Source organism: Centroberyx affinis, unplaced genomic scaffold (genome assembly GCF_046629955.1).
Source record: "Centroberyx affinis isolate AG114_WGS23_722 - 3 ecotype Tasmania unplaced genomic scaffold, CSIRO-AGI_Caff_v1 ptg000035l_1, whole genome shotgun sequence".
Taxonomy (NCBI): Eukaryota; Metazoa; Chordata; class Actinopteri; order Beryciformes; family Berycidae; genus Centroberyx; species Centroberyx affinis.
The window spans coordinates 433,332-451,368 of NW_027278749.1; the positions used below are offsets into that span (position 1 = coordinate 433,332).

General features: G+C 42.7%; 4 protein-coding genes across 7 annotated transcripts; 1 reads left to right on the forward strand and 3 right to left on the reverse strand.

Annotated features, from left to right (window-relative positions):
• Positions 1–202: 202 nt before the first annotated feature.
• On the reverse strand, positions 203–6,721 carry nop2 (NOP2 nucleolar protein homolog (yeast)). Its single transcript, XM_071516369.1, has 16 exons — positions 6,640–6,721; positions 5,832–5,959; positions 5,645–5,687; positions 5,499–5,563; positions 4,791–5,074; positions 4,302–4,512; positions 3,983–4,182; positions 3,571–3,660; positions 3,082–3,169; positions 2,411–2,551; positions 2,073–2,212; positions 1,886–1,975; positions 1,661–1,783; positions 1,376–1,473; positions 1,153–1,289; positions 203–1,059 (listed from the first exon to the last, which is right to left on the reverse strand). The coding sequence occupies exons 2-16, from the start codon at positions 5,935–5,937 to the stop codon at positions 617–619; spliced, it is 2,259 nt and encodes a 752-aa protein (XP_071372470.1). The 5' UTR covers positions 5,938–5,959; positions 6,640–6,721; the 3' UTR covers positions 203–616.
• A 168-nt stretch (positions 6,722–6,889) lies between these two features.
• emg1 (EMG1 N1-specific pseudouridine methyltransferase) lies at positions 6,890–8,448 on the forward strand. The gene is made up of 5 exons (XM_071516640.1): positions 6,890–7,052; positions 7,212–7,313; positions 7,406–7,547; positions 7,736–7,944; positions 8,033–8,448. The coding sequence occupies exons 1-5, from the start codon at positions 6,903–6,905 to the stop codon at positions 8,144–8,146; spliced, it is 717 nt and encodes a 238-aa protein (XP_071372741.1). The 5' UTR covers positions 6,890–6,902; the 3' UTR covers positions 8,147–8,448.
• A 147-nt stretch (positions 8,449–8,595) lies between these two features.
• On the reverse strand, positions 8,596–10,514 carry LOC139641549 (histone H1-like). Its single transcript, XM_071515987.1, has 3 exons — positions 10,235–10,514; positions 9,262–9,548; positions 8,596–9,102 (listed from the first exon to the last, which is right to left on the reverse strand). Exons 1-3 carry the CDS (start codon positions 10,512–10,514, stop codon positions 8,749–8,751), a joined length of 921 nt encoding a protein of 306 aa, XP_071372088.1. The 3' UTR covers positions 8,596–8,748.
• A 357-nt stretch (positions 10,515–10,871) lies between these two features.
• Positions 10,872–17,729, reverse strand: kel (Kell metallo-endopeptidase (Kell blood group)). Of its 4 annotated transcripts, XM_071516574.1 has the most exons (19): positions 17,609–17,729; positions 16,072–16,391; positions 15,972–16,018; positions 15,646–15,933; positions 15,393–15,514; positions 14,781–14,939; positions 14,616–14,687; positions 14,328–14,516; positions 14,058–14,218; positions 13,523–13,640; positions 13,340–13,435; positions 13,142–13,240; positions 12,973–13,050; positions 12,232–12,335; positions 12,053–12,142; positions 11,892–11,959; positions 11,578–11,738; positions 11,394–11,483; positions 10,872–11,290 (listed from the first exon to the last, which is right to left on the reverse strand). In XM_071516574.1, exons 1-19 carry the CDS (start codon positions 17,633–17,635, stop codon positions 11,144–11,146), a joined length of 2,436 nt encoding a protein of 811 aa, XP_071372675.1. In that variant the 5' UTR covers positions 17,636–17,729; the 3' UTR covers positions 10,872–11,143. The 4 variants fall into 4 exon arrangements, with proteins under 4 accessions (XP_071372675.1, XP_071372667.1, XP_071372685.1 ...); XM_071516566.1 differs by lacking the exon at positions 15,972–16,018 and having other exon boundaries at positions 13,142–13,201; positions 16,025–16,391; XM_071516584.1 differs by lacking the exon at positions 15,972–16,018 and having other exon boundaries at positions 11,578–11,669; positions 16,025–16,391.
• Between the last annotated feature and the right edge of the window lie 308 nt (positions 17,730–18,037).

Genomic DNA, 18,037 nt, shown 5'->3' on the forward strand with positions numbered 1-18,037 from the left:
GCCCAGGTTCCCACCCAAACCCGGTATTTTTGGACTATCGGAAGATTTATAATATTGCAATGCTAGCAGACATGGAGGTACCTGCAACATCGCTAGTGAGTACGCTCTACCCATAAAGTAACTGGATGACTCGTGTCTACCTAATCGATTAGAGATGTAAAATTTCCCATTGATATAATAAATCAATAAACAACAAAAGTGATGAGGAAAATCTTAAAAGATTTATTATGTCTCACAGATTTATGCAAGTTATAACATTCTGCCATTTGATCCAAAGACAAACACAATCAATATAGATTGATACAAATAAAAAAAAAACTGGAGGAAGGAACAGGACCCCTTTAACAAAGACGGTGAGAGCTTTGTGGACCAGTCCAATCCATCTGTACATGGTCATCTTACAATCCTATCTGAAAATATGGCTGATCTGAAAAGACAACAATGCACTCTAAGAAACTTTAGGGTTCGGCTCAACTGGATTCAACCCAGAAAACACCAATCTGAAAACACCTCAGCTGAAGGGAGGGGGATCTGGGTACGTTTGAGACCAGGTCAGCAAGCTTGAGAAAGCTCTTACGCCATCTAGTACATTTTAACATACTGTACATACACGTTTTCATTGTCCACCCTCTTGTTTTTCCAACATACTCTTCAACTTTCTGAATTTATTCTTTCCTATTCTGTTCTGTTTCTTCATGGGTGATTTCATCTTTTGATCCCTCTTTTTCTCAAATCGGCTCCCTTCTTTTTTTTCAGTCCCTGATGCTTTAGCCTCCACAGCTGTCTTCCCTGTGGACTTCTTGCCCCCTGCCCCTTTCACAGTCTCTCCGTCCATCTTGGCAACCTTTGCCTTTTTTGGTCCAGTGGGCAAGTCCTTTTTGCCTTTTGGCTGGATGTTTGCAGTTTTCTTGGCTGCCGTTCCGTTGGCTTTGGCTTTTTCCTGTGAGGCGCCTGCCTTGCCAGGGACCGTCTTCTTGGTCTTGTCACTTTTGGACGGTTTTTCATCAGAGGTGTCTGTAACTGCCATCGCCTCAGACGTCTCTGCTTCGTCATCTTCTTCTAAATTAGTGACAGAAAGACTGGGTGAGTTCTTGTTTAACAGGATCGCTAACGTGCTGGAACTTGGCATGTACTCATAAGAGAAAATGTTACCTTTTCCCGTTGGTACAGTCGGAATTGTGTTTGAGAACTTCTTCAGCTTGGCCACAAAGAAACCGTCCATGTTGTGAGAGTGAGGGTAAAATCGCCGAGAGAGGCGCAGAGAAGGATGGAATCTGCGCTCTTTGAACCTAAATGGATGGAAAAATAAATGAGGTGTTGAGACTGAAAGTACTTGCATTTCAATACTTTGTGAAAACACAGTTATCTAATTTACCTGGTGAAGCCTTCTTTGCCAAAGTCAAGTCCGGTGGGAACTAACTTGACGTTCCTTTTCTTTAGAGCGTAGTCCACCACCCACTCATTCTCCTCCACCTGGTGGAACACATTTTGGTCACTACCCAAGTCTTTCTGCTAAATAGCTCAGACCCTAATCACAAACAACATGTAAACCTAAGCATAACTTCACTAGACATGGCAAAAAATTAATTCATAATTATTTCATTTTCACCATCTATACCCAGTAGCTATGATTAAGTATTAACTTCTCATATATACATACCGTTATTGAACAGGTGCAGTAGACCAGATATCCTCCTGAAGGAGACTCAGCGTTGACCGAGTCAATGGCAGAGAGAATCAGCTCCTTCTGCAGGTGGGCAGAGCGCTGGATGTCTGCCTCATCCTATAAACCAGGAAGATGAAACGAAAAAGTATTAAGATGCTATTAACTGAACTTAGTGTTTCTATGGATGTATATGTATAAAACCAGTTAATGGTGTTGTACCTTGCTGGTTTTTACAGCTGGATCTTTAGCGATGACTCCTGTGCCTGAACACGGGGCATCAAGCAGCACTCTATCAAACCCACCCATTACCTGTAAGCAAATTATCAGTCAGTACACTATACACAGCTCTATAATACATCTATACCATGCAGATATCACTGATGCATGCATATGAATATCATGTTACCTTTGGGAACTGCCTGCCATCATAGTTGCAGACCACAGTGTTGGTGACTCCCAGACGGTGGATGTTTCCCACCACACTCTTCAGTCTGTCAGCGTTGGCGTCGTTGGCCACGATCACCCCTGTGTTTCTCATCAGCTGAGCTGAGGGTGACACATTCACATATGGCCTTCAATACATTTTATTTCCACATGAGAAAGGTTTGTAATTTCCAAACAGGGACGGATTACATAGTGCATAACTCTTCATATAAAATAATTAGTGGCTAGACACAAAGTTCTTGAGCCTGAGATATAAGCTACACAATTATATAAACAAAGTATCACTGCAGCACAACTTACCAATATAGGTGGTCTTCCCTCCTGGAGCTGAACTCATGTCCAACACAGCCTCCCCCTCCTGGGGAGAGAGCGCCATGACTGGGAGGAAACTGGACGCTCCTTGCAGCATGTACTGACCAGCCAGGTACTCCGGGGTTGCACCTGGTGAAAAATACAATATACAGTATGATGTAGAGTTGTACAGTGGTCCAAACAATGTCACCATACCTCCTCCACAGCTGCAACCATACTGTATGCCACACTGACTGAATGCACAAGTGAATATTGAATTAATTGTACAGCAATATGTATAGTCTATTCTCAAATATCTTGCACTGTCCCTTTGCATTGTGTGTGCGGTTCTGTTGCCGTTTCACCATGTGCCAGTATTTACTCTAAGAAGTTAATATGTCTCTGCACCAATGGCAACACAAATTCCTGTACATTTACTGTACTTGGTAAAAAGTGATTCTGATTAATATGAGGTTAGATTAACAGATACTGGTGCATTGATACATACAATAAAATAATGCACATATTGCCAGACACTCAGACAAAACCAACCCCCCTCACTAGTTCTGAACTGTCATGATTTTACAGGAACTCTCAGGTATTCAGATCTCTCATACAGACACTTAACACACATTACTTAGCGTAAACCAGGTGATTGACAAGAATTTATTGAAACTCACCTATGGGTACTGAGGAGTCAAAGATGACCAAACCCACTTTCGACCATTTCCCAATTGGATCAAGGTTCACTCCTCTGTTGATCAAGGCCTATGCAAGGAAACACAGAGATCACAGAGTCTGACATATGAAGCTTCCGTGTCAACCTTTTCATTAAAATCGAGCTGAGAGTGTAATGATAGTAAAGGTGGGTGATGACAGTCTTACATCACCAGTTAAAATTTTGTCACAAAGAGAGGGCATGGTAAACATTGTTCCATATTAACCACTAATTTGTGTAATTTCCATAATTTCAGCATATTTTTTCTTCTTGACATATACAGTACTTCCTTGCAAATGGAGTACTGTACTGTTACCATTTGGGTTGTACTTTTTTAGTAAATTGCAAACTAGCGTTAGAAAAAGCAAAGTGAAAAATGTTGCATATTGTGCAGTTTGATGATATTTGAAAATATTGTGATAGGATATTTCATCAACTCCCTAGTGTTTACCTGCGCCAGGTCCCTCCTCCTTGTTTTCAGTGTGTTGGTCCGAATAGTGACAGGTCTCTGAATTTCATTGGCCTCAAGGAAATCAACCAGCTGTAATGAAAAAAAAAAAAAAAAAAAAAAAAAAAAAGTCAAGATTTAAGAAGTTGTTACTCATAAAAATAAAAATAAAAAGCTACCTAAATCATTTATTTTCGTGAGCAGTGGGCTTCTCCAATAACCAACTAGCTCCTCACCTGCCTCCATTTTTAATATTTTATTCAAATTAGATTTGTTTGTATGTAGATTCTTAACTGTCGACACCATCCATAAGCTCAAACTTATTTAAATATGTACATCAATCTGACGATAAGACAATCATCAGAATTTCAATGACAACATGTTGCTTCCTTTGGCACCGCAGAGCAACACACACCTCTGAGAGTGGGAAGATGTCCATTAGCTTCTCAATGAGGAAGTTGTTGTAGCTGTAATAGGTGCAGAGATCCTTCTTCAGCAGAGAGATATACTCGGCCCTCTCTTTCCCCTCCTCTCTTTTCGTGGCAAAATGAGAAAGGACATCAATGTTGTCCTTTATTCTCTGGTAGATCGTCTGCAGGTCTAGAGGCAAGACACCTAAAAATGAAGAGAATAAGTAAAAAGCTTAGTCCACTAGCAGAACAATTAAATGTTAATTTGCTGCTAGAAATGCTTTGATGCATTAAAATACAGAAATCTGACTTAAGGTCGCTCACCCTCTTTCTCCCTCTCCTCTGCCCCAGGTAGCCTGAATTTATCCATTTCATCTATATTGGTTTGTACTGTGTCCTCTTCATCCATGTCTGCATCTGCATCATCATCATTGTCATCATCATCATCATCGTCGTCATCATCTTCGTCACTCCCTTGAGCCATGGCTTCCTTCAGTTTCTTCTGTTTTTTAGCTGCTCGCTCGATGGGAAGAAGCTGAACATGGAGTGAAAAACAAAGGTTAGCAGTCCTGGCAGAAATGTGTACAAGATTTTTCACAGTTCCCTGAAAATGTTGCTAAACTTTACTGCACACTGCAAAAAAAGGCAAATAACTGCAGTTTTGGCAACAGGTAAATTTCAACACTTGAATCGCAATTTTCTTCAATGCTTACACTTTAATTAAATTAAATTAAATTAAACAATTAGAACAGAAAACACAGCAAATCGGTTTGCAATTATTTAGGATTGAACTGATGGTAGAATTTCACGTACTTCCTCTCCATCACTTCCTTCTTCTCCTGCTTCCTCACCACTGCTGTCATCAAGTGCACCATAGTCATCAACCATTTCTTCATCATCATCGTCATCGTCATCGTCCACCTCTTCAATTCCTAAATTTGCTCCTTTCTTTTCTTGGTCATTTCCTCCGTCCTGCTCCTGCTCCTCATCCTCCTCATCCTCCCACTCTTCATCACTGTCATCCTCGCCTTCAGGTTGGTCAATTTTGCGCTTTCTCTTTGCTGGTTTCAACCATTCACTGTTCTCATCGGTGAATCCTTTTGGGAAGAAAAAAAATACCACAATGAATACCACAAATGAATTCCCAACGACTCAAACTCACCACTTTGGTGCCAATGGGTCAAACACATGAGTTGTGGAACTCATACTGTCATATGTCACATCCATGTCTTATTATTTGTGGCCGGGACAAAAGTTAATTTCAAGCTAGGTTTGACACCGTAAAGTTTGTATTATAAAAATGATGAAAAACAAGTAAATATTAAAAAACCTAATGACACAGGGGATGCATACAAAATGATTGGGGGAAATATAAACTGGACATAAGTAAATGGGCTGCAACTCTAAATGACACCGGTATTCTTGTTTAAAATCATCTAGTGTGATCTAAAGGACTAGCATCAAGAATGTACCAAGCAGAGAAAAACACACAACCAGACTCACTGAGACTGATGTGCTTACCTTTCTTGGGCTGCTCCTCTGCAACATCATTGGGCTTTTTTGAATCTTGGCCTCTCTTCACAGCTCTGGGAAACGACAATATGAATGAGCAACACTTGGAGACAGTACAGTGTTGTTGCATGTTATTTAATCAATCGGCACCTTACCTTTTCCTGGCTCTACTTGACAGGCGTTTCGGTCCAGTTTCCTCTGCAAATAGTAAAAAAAAAGAAACACCTTGATAAACAAGCCACATGCAGGCAGCAAGAGTTAATATGATTGTTTGATTTTGCAGTACAGATTTCAACAGTAACCACATGTCTGTCTGAAGAGCAGAAAGTAAACCATAATCACCATCAGTTAAAAACTTGGCCAACTCGGTCTCTGCTCCCTTCTGCTTCCTGGATTTTCTCCCTGGTCCTCGCTTCACCTTGCTGGTGGGATCCAACTTACGACCCATGACTTTCAGCTACACAGGAACCCTGTAGAGGTGATGGAAACAGATGAGCTGCCTGTACAAAATGACAAAGTCACGCTGTATGGGCAGAAGCCACTGTCTTCGGTCCATGTCCTATTGGATGTGGCTCATTTGCCTGGAAGCAGACTACAGCCAGATTAGCATATTAAGGAGGATTGGCGAGCCAAGATATGACATCACGATCAAGCAAACTGATGGTATAGCTTACATTTTGTTACTTAAAGTTACAACACTTCGTACAGCACTTAAGTAAATTCCGTGTTATTCCTCAGACACTATCCCTATATTTGGACATCAGTGATTAAAATAAATTGAAGCATCAGCACACTCATAACAAAAATGTGATTATCTGATGTTAAGATACACATCAACACATCATCATCATCAACACACATCATCACAGCAACATTAAGTATTTTGACTATACATTGACATAACAGCTGTTGTGGCAGAATAACGTGCGACAAAAAACTGCAATGTTTACTGTTACACACTGAATACTAAATAAGGCAACTCATATCTCTGAGGCAACTACGCAAACTTGCTTCACTGAAATAACGTTAACATGCCGAGCTTGCAAGCATTCAAAGCTAACGTTACCGAAGCAAAGCCAATAATTAATATTTAGTGTCTTGGCTCCATGGCCACCTAGTGAAACTAAGCAATAGGTCTTCAAATACTCACCGACAAATCTTTATTTTATCCAACTTCTGGCTGTACGGTGTAAGATAGAATTTCTCACATGTGATTTTTTTCCTCAACACGTTGCAGAAGCATATCCGGCGCATCCAATACACGAAGTGATTGTGGCGATAACGCGCTTACCCACGCGCGCCCGCGCCCGCACACAACTTTGACAAAACACGCACGTGTGTAAGCACGCGCATTTTTTTTTTTTTTTGACGTGACGCAAACATTTTGCGACGATCCTGAAGAAGGGAGGCATCATGGCAGCTCGTAGTGGGGACAAGCGTGGTCTGGAACATTTGGACGAATATGAGCCCAAGCCGGCCAAATACCTCCGCAGCCTGCATGATCGCATGGCAGAAAGGCGATTAGTTGTTATTTTGGAGGGGGCAACGTTAGAAACTGTAAAGGTAAAACTTCTCCGCAGTTGTGTTGTAATGTAAACTGTGCAGGCTACACTTAAGCTCTACGGGAAGTGGAAGTGACATCAGTGTATACTATAGGAATTTATTATTGTAATGCAATACATGAATTCCAGGTAACGAGGAGATTTTGGGGTTTTTTTCCAGGTCGGCAAAACCTTTGAGCTACTAAACTGTGACCAACATAAAGGTATGATCATCAAGAGTGGAAGGGATCCAGGGAAGATAAGGCCAGACATCACACATCAGGTAATCGCTCATTACCCAGTTATAGTTAAACACTACATTCTCCACTAATACCTGTCAGGATCCGTATTTCACCTTTCATCCTCTGTCACCAGTGTCTGCTGATGTTGATGGACAGCCCTCTGAACCGGGCGGGCCTGCTGCAGGTTTACATCCACACAGAGAAAAACGCCTTGATAGAGATCAACCCACAGACCCGCATTCCCAGAACTTTCAACCGCTTCTGTGGCCTCATGGGTAAATATCTCCCGCCTCTGCTGTGTGTTTACCATGCATCATATTCATTTGGTGTTGGTGTAGATAAAGTACACAACATTGCACAATTTTAACTTGTATTCCCTCTCAGACGCCTGTCTCCTGATCTCACACCCTCCCACTCCTCAAACCTGTTCCTGACGTTTCTTTCTGCCCTTCTTCCCTCCTAGTTCAGCTGCTGCACAAGCTGAGTGTCAGGGCGGCTGACGGCCCTCAGCGGCTCCTGAGGATGATAAAAAACCCAGTGTCTGACCACCTGCCGCCTGGCTGCCCCCGCATCTCCACCTCCTTCTCATCGGGAGAGGCGGTCTGCGCCCGGTCCGTGGTGCCAGAGGAGGGTCCTGCAGCCGTGGTGGTCGGCGCGTTCGCACATGGAGCGGTGAGAACTACATCTGCTCTAAATGGCAGCTGTTTAACTCTCTTCTGTGTGAGATGCCTGTGTTATTGATCTGTGTGTCTTTTATCAGGTGAATGTGGACTACACAGAGAAGACGGTGTCCATCAGTAACTACCCCCTCTCTGCGGCGCTGACCTGTGCCAAGATGTGCTCTGCCTTTGAGGAGGTCTGGGGTGTCTTGTGACAAAGAGGGAGTAAAAAAACTGATGCTGACCTGGCAGAGACAGAAAACTACATGGACAGTTTTTTTTTTCTATATGGACTAGGAATGGATTTGACCATTTCACCAGTGATGCCACCTGGACAGTGGATATGTATCCTGTTGACCGTCAGTTCTAGTATGGTGGTCTTTGGGCACCATCTGGAATATGTGTAGAATTTGTGCCCAATATTCCCTCTTACCAATGCAGAGGAATGGCTTTTGTAATAATTGCTGACCTTTTGGATTATGGATCAATGTACAGTTTCATTAAATTGTATGAGCGACTATTGAGTGCCTTTGTTTCATATAGATTGAGGAGAGCTGACAGAAAGAAACAACATTAGAACACTTTGGAGGAAAAGCAATATCTTAAGATTAAAAATGGAATGATATAGTACACAGTATATAGATTTCCCTGACTACAATATCGGCTACATGGAACACAGGACAATACAGGTGCATGCGGTTTGAATTTATTGGCCTTAAAACAAATTGGTATATACGTTAGTGAGCCTTTGTCTTGGCTCTCTGTTCTTTTCACTTTTGATGACAGTTTTTGGAAGCCTGGTCCCTTTAGGGGGTTGTCATCTTTTCTGGGGAGATTTCAGCGCACATACGTTTTGTTTTGGTTCATCTCCCCTAGCCTTCCTCGCTGCCTTTCCATCCTGTGCCGCTCGTTTTGTTGCAGGTTTGGGTTTCTTGCCTGCAGGCTTTGGCAATTTTCTTCCTGGTTTGGCCGTCTTCCCTGTTGGTTTGCTCAATTCGCCCCCTGGTTTGGGAGACTTGCCGGCTTGTTTGGGTGACTTTCTTGTTGTTCTCAACGGCTTTCCTGCTGCTTTGGGGGATTTGCTGGCTGGGTTTCCCGCTTTCAGACCTGCTCCTTTGGGCTTTGAGGATTTCAAGGCTGTCGTCCTCACTTGCTTCTCATCTGTCAGTTTCTTATTTTATAGAAAATAAAGGATTAAAATGATGTGATTCAGAATTACTGCTGACACAATAAACCTGTTATTTTAAACTAGCAAATGTAACTGATCTCAAATTTACAGGCATACACGCAATATTTACATAATACCCAAATATAAGCAAACGCTCCCTACCGTCTTGTTGAGTTTGAATGTTCCAGTCCCTCTGGTTTGGACAAGTGTCTCTTTCCTAACCAGGCCTTTAGTTGCCAGGATCACCCTCCTGTTGTTCTTGGTGATGTCGTAGCCTCCAGCAGCCAGGGCCTGCTTGAGCTCTGCCATGGAGATGCCACCGCGGTGTTTACACTGCGACACCAGGCTGAGAATGAGGTGGGAGACTGAGCCTTTCTTTGCACCATGTGTCTTGGGTGCATTTGCAGCCTCAGCCTGTGTCTGATACTTGAAGGGGTGCAATGGAGTCTCTTAAAAATCAAGACATTTAAGAGAGTACAATGTGTTAGCCTGGTGTCCAGCCCCTATGAATCGCAGTTTTGGTGTATGGATTATGGATCAATGTAAAACTGCGATTCATAGGGGCTGGACACCAGGGTAAGAATGTGTTGGGTCAAAACATGAATCCAGTACTGCAGAATATAGAAATACATAGGGAAAGGGAAATCTTAGCTACAGCAGCGGTTTGTTTGTTTGAAGCAACTATTAAGTAAGTTATTATTTTAGATGTCAATACCCAGTTTCCCCATGGGGATCATTAAAGTTTGATCTATCTAATCACCTTCAAAGCTAATGTCAGTCTATTCTGTTTTTAAACACTGGCAATGGTCTCCCATCTACCTTTCCCCCTAATTTAAGATTTAACGACAATACACAGTACAAAGAACAATTTTCTGGTGATAAGGGTACATTTTTCCAGAATTCTACTTTATATCCCTACTATAACATAAACTAATTTGGATATATAACTAAATAAGCATTTTATGAATTTATCCTGTTGGAAGTTCACTGTCAATGCTCCAGCCTTTAACCTAAGCTAGCAAAGTTAAATCAGTTAGTCAAGGTGGTTTGCCCTAAGCCATAGGAAAAACAATTGTTAGCATTAGCTTGCCAGATGTACCTGCATGAAGCTAGCCTTCAACATAAAGTGACTCACTTGGCAAAGGAACCTTTCTGTTTCCTGTGAAAGTTTCCAGCTCCATCATGGTCGGTTTCAGCAGCTGACCCAAGCGTCTTGCCCCTGCTTTTCCAAGGCCTTTTCCACCCGGGGATTTGGCAGGTCTCCTCACCTGTTTCACCGGCTTCCTTGGTGTATTTTTCCGTGATTTAACGTTGATATTTCCCTTTGCGGCCGTGGTTCTGGTTCTCTTCGGTCCGACAGTGAGCTTTTTTCTACCGCCTCCTTGCTCAGTCTTTTTGTTGGGTCTTCTTGGCATTCTTGCAGTTCGCCTATTTCCGATTTGACAACGGCGTTTTTAGTTAACGTTATATCTCAAGAAGATTGTCGCAAAATGTTGATAAACAAAAATGCCTGAGGAGTATCTCCGGCGTTGTTGTCATATGAAATATATTCTGAAAAATAACAATTCTTAAAACCGTTGATCGAGAACTGAAGTGTAAACAGTGGTGAGCAGATAGAATATTGCCTTTTCGAAAAAAAAAACCCCACTGTTCTCACATTTACTGCAGCTCAATTAATTACTCTTTTTAAACTCACCAATATCCCCATCTAACTTCAGACATTTGATAAGAGAGTGAAAAAAATATAATGATTTTATTTATAGAAATGCCAAACAAAGAGTGCAATTAACATTGTGTACACCAGTGTTACTTATATCAGTCTAATTTCTCGGCTTGAACACAGAACATTTTTTTAACATAATGCAACATATAACAGATAAGACTGTAAATTGATAAATTTGTAATATTACAGAACTTTCTTTGTAACAATATTCTGACACAATTGACTATGTGTTACTTAATGTTTCCAGCAGCAAATGGGATTTTATCAGACAATCCCAAAGATTCATCGACAAAAATCTGCTGGTCTTTACGAAGACTGTATTCAGCATGAGGGTAATAAGTGCTGCTGGGTTTTATTGGGGCACTGTAGGCTTGTAGGACACAGTTCAGATTTGGCACAGATGACTGTGATCAAGAAGGAGGGCTCCAAGGGCAGGAATTCACGGTATGGGTCAGAGTCACAGTTAACCTGGAAGAGAATACATTTAAAGAATTGGAACCAGAGGTTGAAAGGATAGATGAAAATGAAAAGAGAACTACAGCAGCATAATTATTATACTCTACTAGCCTACCTGAGAAAAAGAAGTGAGAAACAGATGAATGTGAGAGAATCCTGAGAGGGAAGTGTCACCTGGGTGTTTCGTTAGACTTTGATGATAAGCCTGAGAAGACACGATGTGGATGAGATTCATGTTGCTGTCACATACAAAAAGAAAAAACCTGAAGACAGCAGAGCAACAAATTTCTATCACTGACCTGTAATGCTATCTGCAGTGCAGAATACTGCACCCACACCTCCTGCTGCTGTGCTGCTGAGAGAGCGGACGCTCCACCTCTCCCTGGTTTTTCTGTTACAGTGAGATAATGAGCCCATACACATTCCCCCACAGCCTGCACCGTCTCACTCTGAGAGTGAACTACAACAAGAGAGAGTGAGTGATAGAAACATATACTGAAAATGTCAATAAAGGGTGTGGAGAAAAGGGTATTCAGGTCATTGATTTGTGTAATAACATCATTATCTCATAAAAAACAAATACATGTAGATGACATTAGTGTGATTCTCTTACTGTCTGGCAGCAGCAGATGGAGGATATCTTTGGCAATAAGGGAACCCAATACAGCATAATTCATCGCCCTGTTTTAAAAATGAAACCATAATATGGTGTTGCACAATGAGTATACTACGGACCACTATTAACCGTGCTGATGACTTCAGTATATCATTTACCTGGGATAGGTGGGATGGAAGAGAGGAGGGAGAAACATTCCCATGGGAAAGATGAGCTCATTACCCAGGAGAAATGGTGTGACAGACAAACTAAAAGAAATGAGTAGAGATTAAGACTCAAGGCTCAGGACTGAATTTACCCATACTCCACCAATTCAAGACTAGAAGCAGCCACTCACATATCAGCCCCCTCAGTCTGAGTGAAGAGTTTGTTGCGTCTCTTTTGCTGCAGGGACAGTAGCTGGATGTAGTTGGAGAAATAGCCATGTGCGCTGACTGTCACCTGAAATCATACAGGTCGTAGTATCAGTGATGGTACTTGTTTCCAACTCGTCTGCTCTGGGCAATTGCAACGATTGACCAGGTTCATAAAGAGGGCAACCCCCTGGACTGACATCGTTCAGTCCTTGTGATCCTCAAAGACAGCCAGCCACAATTTTTAAAGAAATTCAAAATAGTATTAAATATGTATTATGTTTAATTATTTGAAAACATTCAGTTTTCATGAAATGCATCACCCTGACCAAGGGCGCAATTTACGGGGGGCGGGGGGTCGCAACCCCTCCAGTATCACAAACAGCCCAATAAGACCCCCTAATAATATAGCATAAGAGTATAAATTGACATTTTTTTCCCGCGTTTGTTACAGGTTTGTTACGGCCATCCCGAACCCACCTCACCCACCTCACCCACCTCACCCTCCTCAATTTTACACTTGGTTGTGCCGAAGACCCTGACACTACTTAAACATAAGAAAGATTTTCATGATCTTTAAAACATAGGTTATATCTATTTGACAAATAAAAAGATGCATAAACTGAGTTTAAGTGGGTTTACCTTCCACATTTCCAGGACTGGCATCAAAGGCTAACATCCTTATACACCTAGCCCTTTACTGCAGTAATATAGTCTATATATACCTTGGAGAAAAGCTGGTCAAGTTCAGCTTCACTAGGGATCTCTGTTTCAGTCCAAAGTCTTGGAGTCAGAGATTGAATCTGGAGGAAGACAGGCCTTGAATATCAAAATGGCAACACAGTGCAGTTTCAAAAAGAAGAATACAGTAGCGTCTTGTGCTTCTCTTTTTACCTTATTCATCACAAACTGTCGAGACGTCTGATCTCTCCACTTGAGGTCAACTAATTTGGACTTGAAGGAGGAAAAAATATTCAGAACAATCTCCTCTGCCTGTTGAACAACAAAAGTCTTCAATACACTTCATTCAGCATTATACATTTCAATTTCTACTGTATTCATTTTCAGTCCACGCTCCCCACGCCTCCTCACCTCACTGTGTGCAATCCTTTCATTGAGAAGGTGTGTGAGAATTGAGTCAAATCCTTTCTCAGTCTCCAACACACAGCGTTTCCAGCGAGGGGCTACCTGGTGAAGAGCCCCAGAATGAAGATCTGCTTCAAACAAACCAACTCACAGGACTTCCTCATCATGCAGTTCATGATGTTCACTCACCCCATCAGTGTTACCCAGAGCCACGGAAAAATTCCTGTCTGTCTCAGAAAACCTGGAGTCCAGCGCAGGTATGAAGGTGTGCAGGAGATTGAGGACCATGTAAGTGTGAAGTGGACCGCTGAGGGAAGACGAAATGGGACAGCACACAGTCACAAATGTTGAAATGCTCTATGAGTGTTTGTTTTTGTGTCAGGTCACTTACAGCAGTGATTCTCAACCTTTTTCATATCAAGGACCCCTAATTTAGTCCACATTAGAGCCACGGATCCCAATTTGATGAGATTTTGTCTCTTGGATCCAAATCTGAGAATAGTTTTATTGCTAGATATCATTTTGTCCAGAGTTCCATGACTATCTGTATTGTAGGTAGAGAGATTTCAGTGAAACTATGATCAAAACAGTCATTCTTCTACATTCTCTAATTGTGTGAACTTCTTGTAAATGAAATAATGCTGAAGTTTAACTATTCATCAATATGCTGGGGACCCCCTGGTAGTCCCCGGACCCCTTGTTGAGAACCACTGACTTGCAGTACCTGCTGCTTAGTTCATGCTTGTTCAGCCATTTGCGAATGACGCGGGACATTTGCACAATGTAGGGTAAGTTATGCAGAAGGACGTGATCCTCTTGGCTGATGGGGTGAGGATGGAAAGCAGTCTGTAGACATCTCAGCCAATCAATGGCAGGGGCCTGGGTCTATGCAAACAGTAACAGAGAGAAAATCTGTATCATTACAGTGGATTCAGACACAGTATGCGTGTGTGTGTGTGTGTAGAGACACAGCCAGAGTGTGTATAGTGCACACCTGTAGCTCTTTGATGGTCATGCGCTGGTAGAGCTGGCCCTTCAGCAGGCGATGGGGCAGAGGGGCAGTGGCCACAGCAAGCTCAGAGGACAGAGAGATGAAGATGCCCACATGGCAGTTACTGCTGCTGGACGGCACCCCCAGCAGGGCCAGGTACCTCTGGCTCAGTGCCAGGAACGGACGTAGAGTCTGGGTGGAAAGAAACAGAAGGATGATGGGGGAATGCATAAGTGCAACGGATGGGTGTTGACGTATGCACATAAAGATATTTCCTGAACATTCATCAACCTGAGTTTCAGCTTGAGACTTCTGTGTCTTGCTGTTCCATTCAGTTGGGATCAACAGATCCGGCTGATCAATCTGTTGACAAAGAGACTTGAGTTCAAACAACACCCATTTAAGCCCCGTTTTGGACTTTCTCCTTTCTCCATTCTCCTTTACATGGATACTGGCCTGTATGTATTTCCTGGTGGTCCCACGGGCAATTTCATTTGGGTCTTTGCCCACATAGAGGTTGAAGAAGGGAAAGGTGGAGTAGTCTCTCATTAGCAGGCTCAGGGTGGAGTTGAAATCTGTCTGATTCCACTGGCCTGACCCTGCCCAGCCCCCTAGCTTCATATGGGGAGAGAGGCCAGGAAGAAATACATAGAGGATGATGAGAAACAAAAGAGGGGAGCACAGGTACAGAACTAAACAAGGCAACAATAAACATGTGATCTCCATGAATGTTCGGCAACAAATATGTCACCTTATTGTGTGGGACAGGAATTACTTTTTGAAAAGTGCTTGACTGACTGTTTATTTTTTAATTTATCAAGTGTTTTCAAGTGCAGCATTTTCAAGTGTAATTTTTAAAATGCTGGTGATGTCAGTGATGAGATGCATAATTTCCCCATGTTTCCGATCAGTGGTTGTCTGAGATCCTTCCTCCTCAATTTCTTTGTGTGGGACAATACGAAGCAAGATGAATACAGAGGAGAACGGGGAACACTGTATTGGAAATCAATATTTGGGGGTGATTTATCAGCCCAAGGCCTGCATTCCACAGGCGTATCATTATCTCACTTTCTGGATGAGAGTGAGGAAGGGCTCTGCTCCAGCTGTCTCTATGGATCTGGTGTCCAAACAGGAATGGTAGAATCCTTTGGCCTTCTGCACTGCTGGACCAGTTGACCCGTTGTTTGACTCTGACAGAGAGATATAGGAAGTGTGATAGTGATATTATTACGATTCATGCTAAAACTATCATTCCACCCATTCACTAACATGGAATTATCACTGCAATGATGTGATGGAGTTGTGTATTTCAGACTCATACCCAAAATCTTCCTGAGATACTGCAGCAGCGCACTTTTCCTATCCTCTCTCAGACTTGTGTTTTCTCTCTGCTGACTTCCTCTCTTCCTCTCTGACCGTACAGCTCTTTTCCTCTGGCCCTGTGGGATGTTGGAGATGCCCTCGCCTCTTTGTCTCCCCCCGGTGGCCAGTGCAGGACTGTCAGATCCACATGTGAACAAGAAGTAGTCACAGGGCTGGGCGAAGGGGTCGATAGACGTAGACAGACGGGCTGAGGCCGTCTGACAGGCTGGGGAGAGACATGGATTGACTAAAGGAAAGAGAGAGAGAAAGGTTAGACAAAAAGACAAATTCTGAATTTGTTGTGTCGTGTCGTGTTGCGTCTGTGTCTCTTTCTGTACCGGTGCCTGTCTGTTTGATCCCTGTGCTCTCTGTTCGGAGATCGTGCTGGGTGTAGTAAACCAGGCCCAGAATGGCGGCACACAAGGAGGACCCCAAGAGGAGGAGGAGAAGCCTTCGATGCTTTATCCACGCCGGCTTGGCTTCCTCACCAAGCTGGGGTTGGGGCTGGAGCTGGGGTAGAGACTCTGGCTGAGACACTGACTGGGAGGACAAGTGGGTCTGTTGGGAGACGGGACGGAGCTGTAGCTCAGACTGGAGCTGGATTTCCTGCTGGGCCTGGCAGAGAGCTTCAGGGGGGAGAGGCAGCTGAAGCAGAGGTGGAGGCTGAAGCCCCCTGTCTGGTTCTGGCTGTGATGACGGCTGAGGCTGGGAGTGAGTGAGGGAAACAAGAATGTAACTGGCTCAACTGAATTACAGTTACTTTGTTGGGGACAATTATGTTCTTATATTGGTGTTCCGTTAAAGTTTACCTATAGAAGAGATATTTACAAATACACAGGATTTGATGTATGACAGCTGATGATGAGCAATCTTACACAAACCCAGTTCAGGTGTCAAAAAGAATGATATATTAACCCCACAAATGCTGACTATAGATACACCATCAGACAGGCAGCACCATTCACCAGCCACCTAATCTAAACATTACAGGGTTGAGTGTGTGAGTGTGGGTATATCACTGGGGTTATCATGTGGGCACCTCCCATCACAGATGCTTTGTTAAATTAGGCCCACGACACCTCCAGAAGGCTCAACAGTGATTTTTGGTGTCCCAGAACCCCCAGTCTCACCCCTCAACACCCACTCTCGACAACTAAATACAGCTAAAGTTCCTCCTCCACTATGCTGGACTTACACTTAGGCTTATCCCTAGTTCCCAACATTGCTCAGTAATTGCTTGCTATTGATTTCAACAACAATAAACTAATGGGACACTGATGCTGACACTGCTGGCTTAGAAGAGCTTTCTCAACAGTTCAGAAAGCAAACTGTATCAACAGTTATAGACTAAATGGGCGGCTGATTCTGCTGGCTTGAGACGGCCCGCTGAGCTGAAACCAAATTGTGTCAGCAAACAATATCAAGAGCTGAGAACAGTGCATCACAACTCACTCCAACTGTCATATAATATTAAACTCCTGTCTTAATCACAAGATAAATATACATTTCCATAATTCATGTCTTAATCATAAGACATCTATCTATCTAGATTAATGCTATAGATAGATAGCAATATGTCGTATAAAGATAGATATAATCTCTACTATAATGTATACATATTATATAGTATAGTTTAGTTTTCTTACTAAACTATACTGTATTACTTTACAGTTGTATGACAGTTCAATAGAAACACATTCTCTAATATTACTGCTGCTGGTCTGACCTCATTCAGTTACTTGCCTACCACATAGTTTGAATAATACAAGTTTGAAAGAACATGGATTTCTGTAATCCGGTGTCCAGCCAAAACAATTTGATGACTAAACACACTGACTTCACATCAGCCTTATTGCCATGTGAACACGGTCAACACAGCTTCATAACACGGTCAACTTGTTGAGTCTCTCTGAAGATCCTACCTCAGGCTCTATGGGAGTCTCACTCATATTCTTAGCCGATGGATGTCTTGCTCTCTGTTTCTCCAGCTTGTTGCATCCTCTGTCTTTTCACTTTTGATGTTTCACATGTTGCAGCCTCCTCCTCTCCCTCTATCTCTCCGTCAGCCAGCTATCATCTCAGCTCTCTATCTCTTTTCATCACTCACTTCTCTCCTCATCTGACATTCTGATAAAAAAGACCTCTGCAGGCTGCGTCTTACTCTCCTCTCCAGACCCCCAGATAATCAGGCAAGGACTATGGTTGTACTGTGGGACATGTACTGTATGCCAATGTTTGTGGTTTGTGAACAGAGGACAACCCTAATATGAAGACTCAAATTTCAACACTTTCAAATATAGTCAATATCTGGTCTGTCTCCATGCAGTGTCAGAAACATACAGTACAGGCAG

Coding starts and splice junctions, on each gene's coding strand:
- nop2 (XM_071516369.1), bottom strand. CDS start 5,937: ATGGGTCGTAAGTTGGATCCCACCAGCAAGGTGAAGCGAGGACCAGGG. Junction 5,564..5,644: donor TCAAGTAGAGCCAGGAAAAG/GTAAGGTGCCGA, acceptor GTCGTTTCCCAG/AGCTGTGAAGAGAGGCCAAG. Junction 4,513..4,790: donor AAGGAAGTGATGGAGAGGAA/GTACGTGAAATT, acceptor CTCCATGTTCAG/CTTCTTCCCATCGAGCGAGC.
- emg1 (XM_071516640.1), top strand. CDS start 6,903: ATGGCAGCTCGTAGTGGGGACAAGCGTGGTCTGGAACATTTGGACGAA. Junction 7,053..7,211: donor CAACGTTAGAAACTGTAAAG/GTAAAACTTCTC, acceptor GTTTTTTTCCAG/GTCGGCAAAACCTTTGAGCT. Junction 7,314..7,405: donor GGCCAGACATCACACATCAG/GTAATCGCTCAT, acceptor CTCTGTCACCAG/TGTCTGCTGATGTTGATGGA.
- LOC139641549 (XM_071515987.1), bottom strand. CDS start 10,514: ATGCCAAGAAGACCCAACAAAAAGACTGAGCAAGGAGGCGGTAGAAAA. Junction 9,549..10,234: donor CAGAAAGGTTCCTTTGCCAA/GTGAGTCACTTT, acceptor TTGATTTTTAAG/AGACTCCATTGCACCCCTTC. Junction 9,103..9,261: donor CATTCAAACTCAACAAGACG/GTAGGGAGCGTT, acceptor CTATAAAATAAG/AAACTGACAGATGAGAAGCA.
- kel (XM_071516574.1), bottom strand. CDS start 17,635: ATGAGTGAGACTCCCATAGAGCCTGAG. Junction 14,940..15,392: donor TCCTCACTCTCATCCAGAAA/GTGAGATAATGA, acceptor CCCCATATGAAG/CTAGGGGGCTGGGCAGGGTC. Junction 14,219..14,327: donor TGACCATCAAAGAGCTACAG/GTGTGCACTATA, acceptor CTGTTTGCATAG/ACCCAGGCCCCTGCCATTGA.